The 21,470-nt window shown below is 51.0% G+C and overlaps 1 protein-coding gene across 6 annotated transcripts in view; it reads left to right on the top strand.

Annotated features, from left to right (window-relative positions):
- The window catches only part of CLIC2 (CLIC family member 2), a 91,253-nt gene that overhangs the window by 22,029 nt on the left and 47,754 nt on the right, over nt 1-21,470 (top strand). For all 6 annotated transcript variants that reach the window (XR_014969983.1, XR_014969984.1, XR_014969985.1 and 3 more), the window contains exon 2: nt 9,468-9,577. Coding sequence is in view for 1 of the 6 variants with exons in the window: in XM_085630335.1 (XP_085486461.1) it covers nt 9,468-9,577 (110 nt within the window). In the remaining 5 variants the exon portion in view is untranslated. The remainder of the gene's footprint in view (nt 1-9,467; nt 9,578-21,470) is intronic.

A 21,470-nucleotide genomic window follows, 5' to 3' on the forward strand; every position in this document is an offset into this window, starting at 1 on the left:
AAAAAGAGCCTGATCCAATACAAAAGAATAAACCTGTCTAAATTGAACAGCCAATGCGCAGTAGAAACCGTCAGGAAAATACAAATTAGATGCAAAGTTTAGCAGTGAGATTAAAGAAAGCAAGCAAGTTCAAATTTATCATTTAACCCTCTGGGGACCAATGTTTGCATACACCAAATCCAGTACGATTCGCGCTGAGAGAGAACTTTAGACACATCTCTATCCAAACGCGATTCAACCATTTCCAGGACACAGAACCTGAGCTGAGCAATCGAATGATTCATTTCTAACCAATGTTGTGCTAATGGAGAGCTGATGGTCTTGGTACGTATTCTGCTCTTGTGCTCTGTAATTCGAGTACGAAGTACCCTTTCTGTTTTACCCACATAATATAAATCGCAGGTACACTTTATGAGATAAATAACATGATGACTATTGCAATTCGCATTGAAATTCAACAATATCTTTTTGCCAGGCCAGGGATTTGATACATGCCTACCTGTGATTACATTATTACAATGGGAGCAATTCATGCATTTCGACATGCCTTTAAAAGCGGTATCAACGTTCGTTTTGGTTTGACTGAGAATTTCCTTTAAATTGCTGGATCTTTTATTTTCAAACAAGGGAGGCTCAGCGAAAATCCCTTTAAAATCGGATTCTAATTGAAGCAAATCCCATCTTTGTAAAATACTCTTTTTGACGAAGTCAGAATTAGTGGAACATCTAGAAACAAATAAGAATTAGTGGAAAATCTAAAAACAAATACTTCACGGGTAGGACCAGGTGGCTTAACTTTCTTTTTCAATAGGTCAACTCGACTAACGCTGAGCGATCTTTTTACAGCCTCATCGACCACCTTAGCGGGATAACCCCTTGCTAAAAACTTTTCTTTCGAATCTTGAATTGTCTGCACACTAGACTCAGTATCAGATGAAATCCGTCTAATCCTCAAAAACTGCGAAAAGGGCAAATGTCGTTTGAGGGATCATGGATGGTTAGTACTAGCCATCTGGTTGCTCAGTTCTCGTGGAGCGAGAAAGGCTCATTACTCCAAGGGCCTCCAGGCAGGCTCTCTCAGCTGGGCCTGGCTTCTGGGTGCTTCAGTTCAGAGAGCCTGTGGCAGTCTCACTTCCTCCATCACACGGTTCTAGCCCTGACTTGGTCCTGGCCTTGTCCCGGTCATGTCCCGGCCAAGTCCTGGCCACGCCCTTGCTTTGTCCTGGCCTAGCGCAGTCCATGTTCTGGCTTTTTCCTGGACCGGTTCTGGGCCTGTCTTGGCTTTGTCCTGGCCTGGCTCTGGCCTTGAGCAGTAACAACAGCACACAGTGCTCCTCAGTGTAGGTTCAAACACATGAGTCCTACTGTAAGGGCAGAGATGGGGAGTCAGGGCCACCCAAGGTCCTGGCTGCCGTTGAATCCTGGATGAGGATGTCTTCGGTGACGTGCCTCTGTTTCCCAGGCTATCACAGTCCCGGCGCAAACGACCATCGCCGAAAGGGATAAAGACCCCCCCCCCCCCACACACATACCTCCCATCAGGGTCTCAGAGGCACTAGGCGAGGCTCATCGCTCCACAAAGGGATGGGAGCACTGGGGTCTGTTACTGGGCAGACTTCCAAGAACGATGAGGATTAGCCCAAAATCCATGACCAGCAGCCATACGTGTGCCTGGAGCACCTGCCTATGTTTGCCTGAGTTACCTGTCGGGAGAGAAGACAGTCGCAGATGCTGCCAGTCCAACACGATGAAGCACGAAGCAGCAGACGTGCCCTGGACACCCCCTCCATGTCCCTCTGTGGGAGAACCCCATCAAACCTGCTGCGACCCAAGACCCTGCATGCTGAGGTCTCCGCGTGGGTGATGCCTCCAGGGACTCTTGACACCCTGAGAAGCCCATCTATAAAGACTGTGTCACTCTTGTTGGCTCCAGCAGACTGGGGCTGCTCATCAGTGCACCCCAAAAAGGATTGTGCCAAGGGCCAGTCACCTCAAGAATGACATCACACTCCAGCTCCTGCCAGCGCAGACGTCTCATACATGAGGGGTGTGGGCCTGACCCAGCGCAGATGTCTCACACATCAGGGGTGTCAGCACAGACATCTCATACATGAGGGGTGTGGGCCTGACCCAGCGAAGATGTCTCACACATGAGGGGCATGAGGCTGACCCAGCGCAGACGTCTCACACATGAGGGGTGTCAGCGCAGACGTCTCATACATGAGGGGTGTGGACCTGACCCAGCGCAGACGTCTCACACATGAGGGGTGTCAGCACAGACGTCTCATACATGAGGGGTGTGGGCCTGACCCAGCGCAGATGTCTCACAAATGAGGGGCATGAGGCTGACCCAGCGCAGACGTCTCACACATGAGGGGTGTCAGCACAGACGTCTCACACATGAGGGGTGTGGGCCTGACCCAGCGCAGACGTCTCACACATGAGGGGTGTCAGTGCAGACGTCTCACACATAAGGGGTGTGGGCCTGACCCAGTGCAGACGTCTCACACATGAGGGGTGTAGGCCTGACCCAGCATAGACGTCTCACACATAACGGGTGCGGGCCTGACCCAGGGTAGACATCTCACACATGAGCTGTGTGGGTCTGACCCAGCACAGACGTCTCATACATGAGAGGTGTGGGTCTGACCCAGCGCAAACTTTTCACACATGAGGGGTATGGGCCTGCCCCGGCGCAGACGTCTCACACAGGAGGGGTGTCAGTGCAGACGTCTCACACATGAGGGGTGTCAGTGCAGACGTCTCACACATGAGCTGTGTGGGTCTGACCCAGCACAGACGTCTCACACATGAGAGCTGTGGGTCTGACCCAGCGCAGACGTCTGACACATGAGGGGTGTGGGTCAGACCCAGTGCAGACATCTCACACATGAGGGACATCTTGGAGCCCCCCCTGCTCATGGCCTTAAAATCTGCCCAGAGACTGCTGGTGAGTGACTGCTGACATATGTAGCCGGGCGCGCTGACTGGGACTGCCATTGACTGCTCTGCTAGCTGCCATCAGCCCTGGCCTAATGCAACGCGGCCTAATGCAAATCAGTCTCGACCCTGTGCCCAATGGGAACAGTCCCGCCTGAACTGCCAAGCCAGGTCCTCCCTGGACTGGAAACAAGCATCCTGGGACCGGTTTCAGGTTTTCACTCCTCATCAGCCAGGCTAGCTTGAATCCAGTGGAAAGTGAGCATGGAACCCACATCTGAGCATACCCTGCCAACTTAGGGTGAACAAAGCAAACACAAGGAGATGATGGACGGAGCGCTGAAACTTTTCAGACACTCACCCCCTGTCACAGATCTGGGTTGAATCCATCATCATTCTTTAGCTCACTTCACCACCCCAGTTTAGACCAAGCCATATGCAAATCAGTCATGAGCCTGTTCCTCATGGGAACAGTCCAGCTAGTTCGGGCACAGTAACAGAGGTTCATTGTACTGTTTCACCTACACGTGCCCTCCATGTAGCCTCTGTCGTACGGCGTACATTTTGCTTACCCCCCGTGTTGCCTCTCCCCTGCATGGCTTCTTTCTCCACCCACCTGTTGCTTCCCCCCACCCATGCCTCTAAAAACGCCAAAAACAATTTTGCACTGCTTTTTTAAGTTTTATATACACATCCAAACCAAATGTTAGGTGTGTTTGTACGGCAATCATGTCACCCAGGAGGATACCCTGGCACCTGAAGAACGATGGTGTGGTCCTGGCGGGGGCCTATTGGAGGAGCCAGATTTTCAGGTTTGTGCAGAAATCAAGGGCTGAACTGGTGGCTCTGATGTGCAGGGGGGATTTGTTCTGGGCTGTGGGGGTCAGGTACGAGAAGGCATGCCGGTCAGCTCTAGCTCTTCGGATGTGGGAGATGTGTGTGAGTAGGAGGCTGGCCGAGCGGAGGTTTCTGTTAGGGGTGTAGCAGCTGATGCCACTATTCAAGTATGCAGCCCTTAAATGTGCAGGGCTTTGTCTGTGTGTGCGAGGAGCTTGAAGGGTGCACACTTGTGGCCTGGGAGCCAATTGGGGTCTTTGAGATGTGTGGAGGAGCTTGAAGGGTGCACACTGGTGGACTGGGAGCCAGTGGAGGTCTTTGAGATGTGTGGAGGAGCTTGAAGGGTGCACACTTGTGGCCTGGGAGCCAGTGGAGGTCTTTGAGATGTGTGGAGGAGCTTGAAGGGTGCACACTGGTGAACTGGGAGCCAGTGGAGGTCTTTGAGATGTGTGGAGGAGCTTGAAGGGTGCACACTTGTGGCCTGGGAGCTAGTGGAGGTCTTTGAGATGTGTGGAGGAGCTTGAAGGGTGCACACTTGTGGCCTGGGAGCTAGTGGAGGTCTTTGAGATGTGTGGAGGAGCTTGAAGGGTGCACACTTGTGGCCTGGGAGCTAGTGGAGGTCTTTGAGATGTGTGGAGGAGCTTGAAGGGTGCACACTTGTGGCCTGGGAGCTAGTGGAGGTCTTTGAGATGTGTGGAGGAGCTTGAAGGGTGCACACTGGTGGACTGGGAGCCAGTGGAGGTCTTTGAGATATGTGGAGGAGCTTGAAGGGTGCACACTGGTGGACTGGGAGCCAGTGGAGGTCTTTGAGATGTGTGGAGGAGCTTGAAGGGTGCACACTTGTGGCCTGGGAGCCAATTGAGGTATTTGAGATGTGTGGAGGAGTTTGGGTAACTTGAAGTCTCTGAGTGAAATGTGCCGAGATGCATATGTAGAGAGCATTCCCGCAGTCCAGCCTGCTGGTGATCAGGGCCTCTATGACAGTTCTGCGTGTGTTGGGCAGGAGCATATTCGCATGTTAGCACCCTTTTTCACTACGCCTACCTTTGCATCTCTAATGAGATGCAAAGTGGGCATTCCTGACATTCACTACATGTCAGAACATCCATAACGCGTCTTCGCGCTACCAGCAAGGCGGCCCCAGCATTTTAGCACACGTTAGTTTTTGGAGAAAACAGCAATTTTCTCCAAAAACTAACGTCCGCTAAAATCCTGACTTACCCACCCCTAACATTGGGGGTGGAATATGCTGATACGACCGGGTCGTATCAGCAAGGTTATCGCCCTTTTGCAGGGAACATCGCTGGGAAACCAACGATGTTCCCTGCAAAACTGCGATTTCCCCGCTATCGCAGGAATTTGTATCGCCTTGGAGATACGCGTTGCTAATAACGCGATATCTCCGCGATAAAAACCTGCGATAGCGGGCGTTAGGAAAAGGAGCGCTAAGTACGCTTTGCGATAGTTATCGCAAAGCGTTGCTAATATGCCCCTTGGAGAATGTAATTGCACCATTGACTTCTATTGAAGCAAAGGCAATTTCAGACGGGAGACAGTCCTCATAAAGCCATTTTTGGCATAAAAAATCAGGAGCCTCCCGCCTAAATCGGGTCCATCGGTATATTTTCGATCACTCCTCTAAAGCAACGCATTTCATTTGAAAGTTCGAATGGGCATATTATCAAGAACGGCGTTAACATTATCGCCACTTTAGCAGCAGGAAACTGCCGCTAAAGCGGCGATACTGGGCTTGATAATATGCCCGTGAGAGTTCCAACAGAAGCCCAGGGTCTGGTGTGAACATGGGCTTCTATGGGAATTCTCCAGGGCATATTATCAAGCCCATTATCGCCGCTTTAGCGGCAGTTTCCTGCCGCCAAAGCGGCGATAATTTTAACGCTGTTCTTCCTAATATGCCCCCAAATAGGTTGGCTTTTCAGCGTCCAACAGCTCTGTGAGGAAGGACCACTGAACAACTGGCATCCCACCGTGTCATGAACTTCTGAATTTTTTTTGTATTTATTGTTAAAAAAACGATAAAAAGAAAACCCATTTTCAAAATGTTATTATTAAATGCACACTGTTCTACAAATAAACAATTATTACAAAAACCAAGAATAATTAACATAACAATTAATCAATTGAATTTTTGACTTTTTTAATTAACTTAAAAGTTTATTATGCTTAAAAACAATAGTTCATATTTTCAATAAGTTCCCATCTTCATCTCCTACAAGCCCAACAACCCACTGCTAAATTAAAATTAATAATACCCTATAGGCTGCAGTGCACCTTTGCCTGTACCCTTCACTTGTGTATAGGCTACAGTGCTACTCTGCCTGTACCCTTCACCTACCAGTAGACTGAGGTTCTGATTTGCTATAACTATCACCGATCTCTGCGCTTCAGTGCACCTTTTCCTATACCCTTCATATGTCTATAGGCTGTGGTGCACCTTTCCCTGTACCCTATAGGCTGCGGTGCACCTTTCCCTGTACCCTATAGGCTGTGGTGCACCTTTCCCTGTACCCTTCACTTGTTTATAGACTGCAGTGCACCTTTGCATGTATCCTTCACATGTTTATAGGCTGCAGTGCACCTTTGCCTGTACCCTTAACATGTTTATAGGCTGCAGTGCACCTTTGCTTAAACCCTACATGTTTATAGGCTGCAATACACCTTTGTCTGTACCAGTCACATGTTTATAGGCTGCAGTGCAACTTTGCCTACAACCTTCACATGTTTATAGGCTGCTATACACCTTTGACTGCACCCTTCACATGTTTATAGGCTCAGTTGCACCTTTTCCTGTACCTATCACATGTTTAATAGGCTACACTGCACCTTTGACTATGCTCATCACAAGTTTATAGGCTTCAGTGCACCTTTGCCTGTACCCTTCACATGTTCATAGGCTGCAGTGCACCTTTGCATGTACCCTTCGCATGTTTATAGGCTGCAGTGCACCTTTCCCTGTACCCTATAGACTGGAGTGCACCTTTGCCTGTACCCTTCAAATGTGTATAGGCTGCAGTGCACCTTTGCCTGTACCCTTCTCATGTTTATAGGCTGCAGAGCACCTTTCCCTGTACCAGATAGGCTGAAGCGCACCTTTGCCTGTACCCTTCACATGTTTATAGGCTGCAGTGCACCTTTGCCTGGACCCTTCATATGTTTATATGCTGCAGTGCACCTTTGTCTGTACCCTTCCCTTGTTTATAGCCTGCAGTGCACATTTGCCTGGACCCTTCATATGTTTATAGGCTGCAGTGCACCTTTGCCTATACCATTCTCATGTTTATAGCCTGCAGCGCACCTTTGCCTATACCCTTCACATGTTCATAGGCTATAGTGCACCTTTGCATGTACCCTTCACATGTTTATAGGCTGCAGTGCACCTTTTCCTGTACCCTATAGGCTGCAGTGCACCTTTGCCTGTACCCTTCACTTGTTTATAGGCTGCAGTGCACCTTTGCCTGTATCCTTCACTTGTTTATAGGCTGCAGTGCACCTTTGACTGTACCCTTCACTTGTTTATAGGCTGCAGTGCACCCTTTCCTGTACCCTTCACATGTTCATAGGCTACAATGCTCCTCTGCTTTTACCCCTCAAATGTTTCTGGGCTGTACCTTTCACATGTTTTTAGGCTGCAGTGCACCTTTTCCTGTACCCTATAGGCTGCAGTGCACCTTTGCCTGTATCCTTCACTTGTTTGTAGGCTGCAGTGCACCTTTGCCTGTACCCTTCAATTGTTTATAGGCTGCAGTGCACCTTTGCCTGTACCCTTGACTTGTTTATAGGCTGCAGTGCACCTTTGCCTGTACCCTTCACTTGTTTATAGGCTGCAGTGCACCCTTTCCTGTACCCTTCACATGTTCATAGGCTACAATGCTCCTCTGCCTATACCCCTCAAATGTTTCTGGGCTGTAGTGCACTTTGCCTGTACCCTTCACCTGTGTGCGCTCCTGCAGTGCTCCCATGCCCATACCCTTCACCATGTATGAGCATTTGATAGAACTGCAACCTCAGCACCCTCATGGGTAGTTTACACCATAACAGTAATGGACATTCATAGAAGTGAGCACGGCGTTCAGTACAAATCAACAATCCTTATCAAGGAATAAGCAGATACTTTCTCCACGGATGCCAAAAATGAGATCCAATGAATTTTCAGTGTTGGTTTATTCTGTGCAATAACATCCCCAGCAAGAGATCAGCCAACACGTGTTTCATCTTTTAGGACTTTTTCAAGGCAGGTCAGAGCTCTTGATCCTCATGGTCTTCCATACTAGCCATGAAAGCCCATACGTATGGGCCGGAGTAGCCCCGCTCGCCCAAATAGTGAAGAGTGAAAATCACACTGATTCCAAATTAGGTCCAGAAAAAGTGAATACATCATGCGAAGTTGTCTAGCCAGTAAATACCATATTTATTAGTCGATTCTCAAATCATGGGAAGGATTTATTGACGAGTCGCCAAATTCAACAATGCAAGGAGTCCATAGTACGCTCCCCAGCCGGTATCCCCTAACCGGTATCCAAAGCGCTAGTCCGTCAGGTCCCACTTGGGTCACTACTACCGCTACTATTTTTGCCTTCACCGTGTATGCTCCAATGTAGCTTTCTCTGCACACTTTGGGGCATATCATCAAGGACCGGCGATAATTATCGCTAAGCGCACTTAGCACTAGGATAATTATCACTGGCTAGCGTGGATTTTTATCACTGAGATAGCGTGCTATTAGCAACGCTTATCTCAAAAGCGATAAAATTCCAAGCGCTAACTGCCAAAAGTGAGATTATCGCTGGAAATCCAGCGATAATCTCACAAAGTTTGGCGTTAGCTTGCTGATAGGGCCTCACAAACTTAGCCATGATATCCACCTTCCATAGGATATCATGGCTAAGTCAGTCTTGAAGCAGGCGTAAGGAAAGTAGCGATAACAGGGGTTATCGCTACTTTTCTTGCCCCTATGCTTCATAGCGTGGGGCCTGATGATAGGAGAAATGTCGCTTAGCGACATTTCTCCAGTCATGTCAGGGCAGGAACGCCCACTTTGCATCTCATTAGAGATGCAAAGATGAGCGTTCAGAAAACAGGCGCTAATGCAAGGATTCACGCGATCAGCGATTGCTGATTAGGCGATAAAATTATCGCCGCTTTTCGTCCGAAAACGGATGCAAAAGCGGCGATAATTTTTTATCACCTCGTTGATGATATGCCCCTTTGTCTATCTGATGCATTCCACCCACGTATGCAGCCTTCATCTGTCTATAGGCTGCAGTGTTTCGTTGCCTGCACACCCTTTCATCTGTCTATAGGCTACTGTGTTATGTTGACTGTACCTTTCATGTGTGTAGGCTGAAGTGTTTCTTCGCCTGTACCCTTCACCTGTGTAAAGGCTGTAGAATTACTTTGCGTGTAACTTTCACTTGTGTATCGACTGCACTGTTACTTTACCTGTCTATCGGATGTACTGCCCTTCTCCTGCACCCTTCACCTGTGTATCCTGTGCAGTGTTCTTTGCTTGTACCCTTCGCCTGTGTACCCTGTGCAGTGTTACTCCGTCTGTACTCTTCACCTGTGTATCCTGTGCATTGTTCCTTTGCTTGTACTCTTCACCTGTGTCTCCTGTGCAGTATTACTCTGCCTGTGAGCTCTGTCCTGAATCATCTCTCTTGTCCCCACAGGCCGGCCTGGATGGGGAGAACATTGGGAACTGCCCTTTCTGCCAACGCCTCTTCATGGTTCTCTGGCTCAAAGGCGCCAAGTTCAACGTCACAACGGTGGACATGGCGAGGTAAGTGTGCAGTGCCACCCGGCCTCTAATATATAAAGTTATAAGCACAGAACCGGAGGGCCGGGCACGGGGCGGCGATGTCCATAGAAGCGCAGTGAATCCTCGTGGTTCACTTAGCGCCTGTTAGAATTGTAGATCTCTGGTTGGCGCAGGTGTCAAGCGCCTGTTAGAATTGGAGATCTCTGGTTGGCACAGGTGTCAAGCAGGGACCCTCTCCTCCAGTTGGGGAAAGGGAGTACACTCTTAAAATAAGCCCCGCTCACCCTCTAGGTAGCTTGGCGCGAGCAGACAAGACTTATTTCAGAGACGTTATAGGTTAAGCATTTGTGAACTCATATAGTACTCAGGCGACCCACCACAAATGGACTCCACACTGGGATTATCAAAAATAAGTATTTTATATCAGGCTTAGCACAAGATCAAATAATGATAAAAAGGCCCACAGTACTAGTTGCAATAAACAGTTCTTTGTTACAGCGTACTTTAAAAGTTCTGTGCGCTTCGCTCTTCTTGGTTCAGCCCGTACGGGGATGAACTGGCCTACAGAATGAGTCCGTAAGTGCTGCGGACGCTCTGGTGCGAAGCGTACACCCTGCGGTGCGAAACGTACACAGTACCTTAGCTTTGGAGAGTTCGTCACGGACGCTGCGGTGAAAGCAATGCGTTGTACGCTGCGATGTCCTCCTTTCGCGGTGCGAGCTTACGGCTCGTTGGGACCCTGAGTCGCGTTACTTGAGGGGACGGGACGTTGTACGGTGCTTTTGCTGTTCGTTGCGGCGTACGCACCGTATGGTGGGAGTGGCTTTCAGTCTTTGGCTTCAGTGCGGGGCGTACGTACGGTGAGTACTTCCCCCCCCCTTCGATGCGAGCGGCAGCCTTAAACTTCAGCGGCAGGGTGCGGGTCGCACCAACCACGATGGCTCAATGAAGCGCAGCGTTGTACGCGGCGAAGTCAGCCAGTCACGGTGCGATCTACGGGTCGTAGGACGCGTTGTTCGAGGCGGACAGGCGGGGTACGGTGCGTTGCTGGATACAATTTGGCAGTGCGAAGCGTACACAGATCCCGGCAAAGGCTAAAAACAGCGTTTCTAGCAGCGGATTGCGAGGCGGATGAAGTCCACTGGTCCTGGGACTTCGTTCAGGGGGCAAGCTCACTCACAAGCCCTTGGAGATCTTTAAGCATAAGGTGAAGCAAAGTTTCTTGGTAGTCTTTCTCCTCTCCTTCAGCAGCAAGGCAACCACTGCAGGCCAATCCCCCAGGTCAGGGACAGTACTCCTCCTTACAGCTTTCCCAGTTCCTTCTCCTCAGGCAGAGGTTCTTCTTGTCAGGCAGGATCTAATTTCTTGGGAGCAGGGTCCCAATACTTATACCCCTAATTCCTTTGTTTTCTGGGGTAGAGGGGCCTTTGCTCAGCCAGAACCAGTTCCTGAGCACTTTGTTGACATGACTCTGACTTTCTATTCAAGATGCAGGGCAGAGACATCAGTCGCTCCACAGGAGGTGGAGCCAGCATTGTGGTGGCAGAGCACAGCCCTATTCAGAGTCCAGGTGTACTCCTCCCACCCATCCGGATGTCAATCTCTCTATTCACCACCAGGCTACCTAGCCCTGCCCCTCTGGGATTCCCCAGCCCTGTCACTCACAGAAGCCAGACAGCAGATACACATCACAGCAGAGGCGGGCTGAAATGGTTAGGCAAGCAAATACCAGCTTTCTAAAAGTGGTATTTGCAAACACAGAATATAAAAATAAACTTTACTAAAAGATGTATTTTATTATTCTGAGTTCAGGCATACTAAACTCGAATTTCTACCATGTTCCCTGGGTCTGTTAGGATTGTAGAATGTAACAATTCTAACAGCCCATTCTGGGCTATGAGAACAGGTAGCCTTACAATAGTGAAAAACAAAAATGGCTGTAGTTCACTATTAGGACATGCCACACACATCAGGGCTTGTCCTACCGTATGCTTACAATTCACCCTGCCCTTGGGCCTACCATAGGGGTGACTCACATGAAGTAAAGGGAAGGTTTAGGAACTGGCAAGTGGGTGCACTTGCCCAGTCAGCATGACAGTACCAGACTGCACGCAGGTTCTGCAATGGCAGACCTAGACACATTTTACAAGGCTGCTTCTGTGGGTGGCACAACCAGTGCTGCAAGCCGCTAGCAGCATTTGGATTTACAAGCCCTGGGCACTCCTGGTGCACTTTACTGGGGTCTGATAGTAAACCAAATAGGCCAATCATGGAATCCAACCAACATATACATTTTATCCAGGGAGCACTTGCACTATGGCACTGGATGGCAGTGGCACAGTGCTCTGAGCAGCTAACACCAGCAAAAACACATGAGGCACAGCAACAAAAAGTGGAAGGGAGACTCACGCCAAGGTGCCAGGTCTAACAGCGCCCCTTGCAGTATAATGTGCGTGTCATTCCTTTACTAGAGTTGTGGGCCTACACTACGAGAAGCAGCAGACCTCACAGTGACAACGAGGTTAGTCTGTCCCAGTACCCCCCTCCCCCACGTGCGTGGCCACCGTCGCCTGTCCACCCTTCGCCTCCCCTGTGGCGCCCGAAGCCCTCTGAATGCAGCGCTCCCCACCAGGAGAAGACGAGGACCCCCCTGGGATTCCAGGAGCCCGTCTGTTCATGCGAGGTAGAGGGTCAGCTGTACCTCTGCTCCAACACCCGCCTCCACCTGCCACACGGCCCTTCCCTGCCCGTGGAGCTGCCGCCTCCATCTCTGCGCCCTGCAAGGGCCGCCATGAGACTGCAGCCCTACCTGGCGGCTTCAAGCAGCAACGCAGCCCTGGAATAAGCACGTGGGCTCCTGTCTTCGCCCCATGTTGGTGAGGAGAAGCTGGCCGAGCATTCTGGTCATTTCTGTATGTGCCTGTGCAGCGTGGGTTCCTGTGTGCAGGCCTCCCGGCCTCATCTGCCTCCCTAGCAATGCGCCCGTTCAGCGTGGGTCTCTGTGTGCAGGCCTCCCGGCCTCATCTGCCTCCCCAGCAATGTGCCCTTTCAGCTTGGGTCCCTGTATGCCTCCCTGCCTCATCTGCCTCCCCAGCAATGTGCCTATTCAGCGTGGGTCCCTGTGTGCAGGCCTCCCAGCCTCATCTTCCTCCCAGCAATGTGCCCATTCAGCGTGGGTCCCTGTGTGCAGGCCTCCCTGCCTCATCCGCCTCACACCAATGTGGCCGTTCAGCGTGGGTCCCTGTGTGCAGGCCTCCCTGCCTCATCTTCCTCCCAGCAATGTGCCCGTTCAGCGTGGGACCCTGTGTGCAGGCCTCCCTGCCTCATCTTCCTCCCAGCAATGTGCCCATTCAGCGTGGGTCCCTGTGTGCAGGCCTCCCTGCCTCATCCGCCTCACAGCAATGTGGCCGTTCAGCGTGGGTCCCTGTGTGCAGGCCTCCCTGCCTCATCCGCCTCACAGCAATGTGCCCGTTCAGCGTGGGTCCCTGTGTGCAGGCCTCGCTGTCTCTTCAGCCTCCCCAGCAATGTGCCCTTTTAACGTGGGTCCCTGTCTGCAGGCCTCCATGCCTCATCTGCCTCCCCAGCAATGTGCCTGTGCAGCGTGGGTCCCTGTGTGCAGGCCTCCCTGCCTTATGTGCCTCACCAGCAATGTGCCCTTTCAGCGTGGGTCCCTGTGTGCAGGCCTCCATGCCTCATCTGCCTCCCAGCAATGTGCCCGTTCAGCATGGGTCCTTATGTGCAGGCCTCCCTGCCTCATCTGCCTTCCCAGCAATGTGCCCATTCAGCATGAGTCCCTGTGTGCAGGCCTCCCTGCCTCATCTGACTCCCCAGCAATGTGCCCTTTCAGGGTGGGTCCCTGTGTGTAGGCCTCCCTGCCTCATCTGCCTTCCCAATCTCCTGCACCCTTTGTTGGTGCCCTGCCAGGGAGCGGTGAAACCAGTGCCTGCCCCTGCCTATTGACCAGGCCATTGTGGGTTGGATGAGGCCCTGTTGCCGTGGTAGACGGACAGAGAGATCTCCCTGTGGACCACACCGGTGAGTGCACTCACACACACCAACAGAGAGCCACACCGGCAACTGCTGCCACCTTTCCCTGGTGAGGATAACTAGCGAGAGGTTCTCGCCTGAGGCTTTGGGCCTCACCACCCTGCTGGCCCTGCAACAACTCACACGAAGTGATCTGGAAGGGGACATGTCTGATGAGTCACAGAATGCACTGCCGCCTGCCCCCAGTGAGGTATACAGGCCTCTGTAGGTCCGCCGTCACCGTTCAGCCAACTGGTGGATCCAGCGACAGCCGCACCACGATCGTGCCAGTGGATTGGACAACTCTAACACTACTTTTGCACCTCCCGCGAATCCGATGGCGCAATGAAAAGGTCCATGATGCTCTACGTGGGCAGTGCCATGCTATGCAAACTGTTTGAGCACCTGCCTAACACTGGAGGGGGCGACAATTTCCTTGCAGCAGTGTCAGCCCTCAACAAGAACTTCAACCCCCAGGTAAACCCGGATTATGAGAGGTTCAAATTCTGCCAAGCTCGTCAGACAGAAAGCGAAAGTCTGTGGGTACCGTCTACACGCACCTGCACAAGCTGCAAGTACCTGCTCTGGTATCAATCCGGCCTTCAAGATCAGTGCACAGATATCCAAGGCTGTCAATCCTCCACCCTGCGCAAGCTAATTCTCCGCCAACCACCCATCTCCCTCAACAAAATTTGAATCCTCAATCGGTCACATGATCTGGCAGACGCTAGAGCCGAAGATAAGGAGGGTGCAATGACACGAAGAGCAACCCCATCCACACGCACAGGAAAGATCAAGGAGGACCAACTTGATGCTGTTCAGAGATCCCCACGCACCAGCAAACCACTGCCCCAGTGAGGCAGCCCGAAAGAGGGTGCAGGAACTGTGGCATGCTGCACCCGACATCGAGCACATGCCCAGCTCAAGGGAAATCTTTCTCAAAATGTGGCAGCATGAAACACTTCGTCAAAGTATGCTGCAGTGGCGCTCCGGCCAACAACTCAGAACAAGCGAGAAGGCGTCCGTCTCTCCGCCAGCTCTCCCTACACAATGAGTCTCTTGCAGTACCAGGAACCAGGAGCCCAACCTGAAAACAATGATGACAACAATGTCTTTATGATATCATTCACAGGCAGGGATAATCACCAGAAAAGACAACCGTTGATATGCATCGGAAAAACAGAAATCACTGCTGTATCGGTGAATGTCATGGGCGCTACCCAACTAAAAAAACTGCCACTGTGCCCACAAATTGCACCCACCAAATCCAAAATCTATACAAACCCCTACTTCTGTGGGGAGTCATCAGCATCAATGTAGTAAGTGAAGATCAGACTAAGCAATCCAAATTCCATGTGGCACCCTTCTTGAATACAACACAGCAGAGGACCTCAGGCTAGGGTTCTTCGTCCACCAGCTCACACAGCCAACATCCTCGAGGAATTCCCACAACTATTGTGAGGCCTGGGGTGCGTCAAGGGCCTGAAAGTCAAACTGCACATTGATGAAACAATCCAATCCATGGTGCCTCGGCTCAGAAGAGTGCCCTTCCACCTGTGCCCACTGGTAGAGAAGGAACAGGATCCGCTCGCACAGAACAGGAGTCATCGAGACAGTGACCGGACCCACCCCATGGTTGTCACCCCTAGTCATAACCTCCAAACCCAAGAAACTAGGGGCCATGCATTTGTGTATGGACATGAGACTGCAAAACAAGGCAATCCAAAGAACATTAGTGCATACACAGTACACCAAAACAGGGAGCACAGCCGACAATGGGCCATAGGCCATTTCATTTGATTAGTAAACATTTTCATTTTTTCTCAAATTTTTCCAAATTTGTCCATTTTTATCACAAGTAATCCAATAGAATCAGTCTTATTCCAAATCTTCCAGAACAATCTTTATTTGATGGTTCCAACGTATATATGCATTACACATGTCTTCCATGTTTCATGAAAACCCAATGCATTTTGGGAGAAAGTTCCCTTTGTCAGGGGTCACTACAATGGAAACATAATATTAGGTACCACCACCGCAACGTGTGTCACGTATAGACTTTACATTACTTTAAATGACTTCAACGTTCGATAAATTTAACAAAACTAACTACGGACAATTCCCATTCTAACACAATCCCTGATGAAGTGGGGTGACTAAAATTCCGCCACCTGTGCATATACCCTCCAGTTAACTTAAAACACATTCAGTGCTACCTCATGCTCAACGCCCCCCAAAAAGCCGATGACATAAATCTATACAATTAAACACCAATAACTCATGTCCACAAAACGAACGTCCCCCGTGATCCCTGCAAGCTGACGTCAGAAGTTTTAAGCAACGTCCTATGTACCATAAAAACTGCCAGCATCCAATGTACCGCACCTCGCTGTCACATCCTTATGTGCAGCATACATGCTTTAGATTAAAATTAGCGCACAAGCGGCTTGCGTTGCAATGATTCTGTCTTTAGCGGTCCCGCCGCGCACACGGCGTATCCGCCTGTGTGTGGCCACGCTTCGCCTCTGGTCAGTGAAAACCACTTAAGGACTCGCTGTTCTCAGCCTTAAATACAGATCATGTGACCCCAGAGTGCCCCGTGTTACGCCTGAAAAAAATAAACAAAATAAACAAAATACTCCTATCCCCCAAACATGTGCCGCCGTAGCAGTGTGAAATACCCGTGTGTGCGACTCGCGATCACCCCCCATACTTAAGATAAAAGATATCCCTGTGACGTTAAACCAAGCATGTGTTTCTCGACTTATTTACATAGGTTTAACCACAAACTCAATTTGACGCTTCACTATCATGGATGTAAAAGAATCTCCGATGCTGCGACGGTAACCGGACATTTTTAACAGAGTAAGGAATCATCTTTACGCATTCAGAAAACTTGAATATGACCTAAATCATACTTTTGTTTTATCGTGGGGTGCAGACTATGGGGTAGACAGAATTGATTATTGACTTCACATAAATGATAGAGTGCACACCCTTCTTTTTGTCATTTACTCATCTTGAATCTTTGATTTTAATTTCATGATGCTCTCCAGGCAAGACGTTTGGCGTGCACCCCCGCTGCATGTTCTGCCCATACATGCCAATATAGTCAAAAGAACATTAGTGCATAAACAGTACACCAACATGGTGCACAGCCGACAATGCGCCATAGGCAATTTCATTTGATCAGTAAACATTTTCATCTTTTCTCAAATTTTTTCAAAATTTGTCCATTTTTTTCACAAGTAATCCTGTAGAATCAGTCTTGTTCCAAATCTTCCAGAACAATCTTTATTTGATGGTTCCAACGTAAATTTTCATTACACATGCCTTCCATGTTTCATCAAAACCCAAGGCAATCCACCATGAGCATCACATCACCCCCACCATTGACGATATCCTAGCAGACCTCAACGGAGCTCGCTGGTTTTCGAAAATAGATCTGAATGCCAGCTACCACCAGCTGGAGCTTGACGAAGCAAGTAGGTACATTACCACCTTCTCGACCCACATTGGGCGCACCGATACCAGCGCCTGAACTTTGGATTTCGTTCACGTCTGAGGTCTGCCAAGACATTATCAGAGAAACGGTTTCGGGGCTGATAGGTATGATCAATGTGAGTGATGACATTCTAAACTACTCAGACATGTGGGAAGATCGCCACATGTGCCTCAGGACCACCCTACAGACAGTGGAAGATAGCGGGCTCACCCTCCAAAAGAAGAAATATTCCTTTTACCAACTCACTCAAAGGGACTGGGACAGCCAAGCAGAACAGTCCTTCAAGAACATGAAGAAGTCACTCTCGGAAGACCGCACAATGGCCTACTTTGACCCCCGGGGCAGGACCGACCTGGTCGTGGACACTAGCCCAGTGAGCCTGGGTGCAGCCTTATTGCATGAAAAAGAAGAAGGTCCCTGGTTCCCCATCGCATATGCAAGCAGGTTGCCTTACTGACATTGAGACATGCTGCACCCAGATGGAGAGGGAAGCATTGGTGATCTGAATGGCTTGTAGGAACTTCCACCTGTACGTCTGTGGCCAGCAATTCCGTGTTGTGACTGACCACAAGCTCTTGGTCTCCCTCTTTACAGATAATCCCAGGTATGGGCCACTTTGGATCAAATGATAGGCTGTGCAGCTCTACTCCTTCAAAGTAACATACCGGCCTGGTATAAACAACCCCACGGACTATCTGTCCCTTCACCCTGTGGCACCTTCCAAGGACGAAAGCTCATAAGAGACAGATAAAGGGACAGCGGAATTCGTACAAAGGTTAATATACAAGTTGTGCCCCAAAGCCCTGTCACTGGATGAGATCCGTGAAGCCTCCGAGGGAGACATCAGTAAAGTCAAGGCCAAGGAGCTGCTGAACAGATGGCTGTGGATGAACTTTCTAGAGGGCACAAGAAGCCTCACGACCTAAAAGAAAGCAACCAGGAACCAACTCCGGCGACTGCGCAATGAACTCAGCACAAGCGGCACCGGTCTGCTACAAGGGGACCAAATTGTAATGCCAAATTTCTGTGGGCCCAAGTAGTGGAACTGGAGCACCAGGGACATCAGGGGATGGACAAGTGGGTCGACAAACAAGTTTGCAACTGCCATTCTTGCACCATCACAAATAGAGACCTACCAAATGCTCCAGCAATCACAGAGAAAGCCTGCACACAGATCAACATGAACTTTGGCAGCTTCCCCAATGGCAAGCTCACCGCTGTGATTATAGATAGACACTTGAAGGTTCCAGTGGTGGAGCTTGTCAGGTCAACCGCATTTGGAAATGTCAAGCCAATGCTCGAGAAAGTATTCACTCTCCTGGGCTTCCCTGATGAAATGAATACTGAGAACGGACACCCCTACACCCCTTTCAGGGCCAAGATTTCCAAGTCTACCTCCAAAATCTGCATATTCGACACAGGAAGATAACCTCACAGTGGCCTCAGGCGAATGGAGAAGCCGAGCGCATTGAAGCTCATTGATGCTCAGTGATGATCAGTGATGTTGAGGGATCCTCAGCGATGCTGAGGGACGCTCAGTGATGCTGAGTGATACTCATTGATTCTGAGTGATGCTGAGTGACGCTGAGTGATGCTCAGTGATGCTGAAGGATGCTCAGTGATGCTCACTGATTCTGAGTGATGCTGAGTGACACTGAGTGATGCTCACTGATGCTCAGTGATGATCAGTGATGTTGAGGGATCGTCAGCGATGCTGAGGAATACTCAGTGATTCTGAGAAATGCTCATTGATTCTGAGTGATGCTGACTGATGCTGAGTGATGCTCAGTGATGCTGAGGGATGCTCACTGATGCTAAAGGATGATCAGTGATGTTGAGGGATCCCCAGTGATGCTGAGGGATGCTCATTGATGCTGAGTGATGCTCAGTGCACCACTGGTGCTGCTGAAATATGCTGCTAATGGTGCCCGGGTAAACACACATTTCCATCACTAATGACTGTGACATGCTACCTTTGTGCACAATCTGATGAAAACTAGGGCAACACAACACTTCTGAATAACTGTGAGAAGTTGGCCTGGTATATGCTGTCCACTAATTAAAGTGAGCACCTTGCACCAGTCCAAACAACCCTTATGGTGATTAGGTCAAAGATAACCTTAAGAAAGATATCCTAGTGGTAGCTGTGGAGAGCAGCCTTCAAGCTTAGTCTTGAAGAACGTTAAGCAGCTTGTTTTACCAGAATGCAACCTGTTGGAAAGGCGTTCTCCGGGGGGCTTCGGAATACGTTCCGGACCACCCTTTGACCCACCTCTCCCAGAGTTAGGCCGAGCAAGGGCGGGGAGGCCCTTCCTGGAAGGGTCTCGTTCCTAGGATCGCACACGCTGAGCTTGCACTCTCGGACAGAGGGACACCACACAGTAGTTCTTCGTAAGACAGCACTTTATCATTAGCTTTTGGGTACCTTTATGATCCGAAATGCAGGTATTGAAGCAGCGCCACAAGCGGCGACGATTTCGTGATGGGGGTATGGGGGTAGCGGGGCAGTCTCTGAGTTCAGTGTCTCTGCGGAGTATCCTGCGCACAGCTCTCAATCCTCTTGCTGGGGGATGTTGTTTCTCTCGGCAATCCCTGCCGATTCATCTAGAGGAGAGTGCTGCGAGTCACTCAGCAGGCACAGGTGGTTTCGGAGTCGGGGAGCCGCGACGGCGTCAGCAGGGCTCAGATGGTTCAGAGTTCGGGGAGCCGCGACAGCGTCAGCAGGGCTCAGATGGTTCAGAGTTCGGGTAGCCGCTACAGCGTCAGCAGGGCTCAGATGGTTCAGATTTCGGGGAGACGCGACAGCGTCAGCAGGGCTCAGATGGTTCAGCGTTCGGGGAACCGCGGCAGCGTCAGCAGGGCTCAGATGGTTCAGTGTTCAGGGAGCCGCAACAGCGTCAGCAGGGCTCAGATGGTTCAGTGTTCGGGGAGCGTTCTTCCGTTCAGGGATCGATCGAGCCGCGACCAGGTCAGCAGGGCTCTCGTAGGTTCAGGTCTTCTCTGCCTCCCGTCCCTTCAGCACCCCTTGTTATACTCCCCCTCCTCTGTGAAGTCCGGAGTCCTCGCCGAGAGGGGTCTTGGTGCCTGGGGCCGGGGTGTCGAGATTTCCTGTCGCTCGGCCCTTTGATCTGTTCAGGTGGGTCTGGGAGGGACTCCAGATGCCCAGCAGGCGAGGCGCCCGCTCACCGGGGGCCTGATGGCCGATCGAAACCCTCCTTGGGGAGGAGACCAAAGGTGTGACAGGGACGGCGTCTCCTGGTCTGGCTTGGGGGTTCTCGCTCTCTCGGCCGGCATGCGTGGTAGGGTCTTGGGTGTTGCTGGGGCCTTGGCCGGCCATCAGGTTGTTGGGCCATGGTGGCCGGAAGTCTGTGACATCGGGGATCAGGTGCGGTTGCAGGGTGGCTGGCTGGTCGGGAGGGCCCACGCCACGAGGCCGGTCTCACACGTGCCCCCCCCAGCTGAAAGGCGGGGAGAACTACCCATCCACTTGGGGTTGGGGGTTCTCCTCGCTGAAGCGTAAGAATCGGGACAGGCCGTCCGCGTTGGCGGGGTCAGTCTCGGGGCGATGCTCCACAGTGAAGTCCATCCCCTGGAGGGAGATTGACCATCGTAGCAGCTTGGGGTTTTCTCCTCTCATCTGCATCAGCCACCGCAAGGGTCGATGATCCGTTTGAACCCGAAAGTGGGTTCCGAACAAGTAGGGCCGTAGCTTTTTGAGTGCCCAGACTACTGCGAAGGTCTCTCTTTCAATGGTGCTCCACCGCTGTTCTCGAGGTAGCAACCTTCGGCTGATGAAGTCTATGGGCTGATCGATGCCTTCGTCGTTGAACTGTGAGAGGACTGCCCCGATGCTGTGCTCCGAGGCGTCTGTCTGGACCACAAACTCCTGAGAGTAGTCGGGGGCTTTGAGTAACGGAGCGTTACATATAGCGGCTTTCAAGGCACGGGGGAGTCCATTGTATTTTCTTCGGGTGTTTTTTGGAGGTTAACTCTGTGAGGGGGCCTGCGATGCTGCCATAGTTCTTAATGAACCTCCGGTAGTAACCGGTGAGGCCCAGGAAGGCCCGGACTTCCGTTTGGGTGGTTGGGGGTTCCCAGGACAAGATGGCGTCGATCTTCGGCTGGAGGGGGTGACCTGCCCGCTTCCCACCTGGTGCCCCAGATAGATCACTGAGCCTTGTCCACTTTGACATTTACTGGCTTTGATGGTTAGGCCGGCCTGGCGCAGGGCCAGCAGTACTTGCCGGAGGTGCTGGAGGTGCTCGGTCCACTGGGAGCTGAATACTGCTATGTCATCTAGGTACGCTGCGCTGAACCCCTCCAGCCCGGCCAGGACCCTGTTCACCAGCCGCTGGAAGGTGGCCGGGGCATTCTTCATTCCAA

Source organism: Triturus cristatus, chromosome 10 (assembly GCF_964204655.1).
Source record: "Triturus cristatus chromosome 10, aTriCri1.1, whole genome shotgun sequence".
In the NCBI taxonomy this organism is placed as follows: domain Eukaryota; kingdom Metazoa; phylum Chordata; class Amphibia; order Caudata; family Salamandridae; genus Triturus; species Triturus cristatus.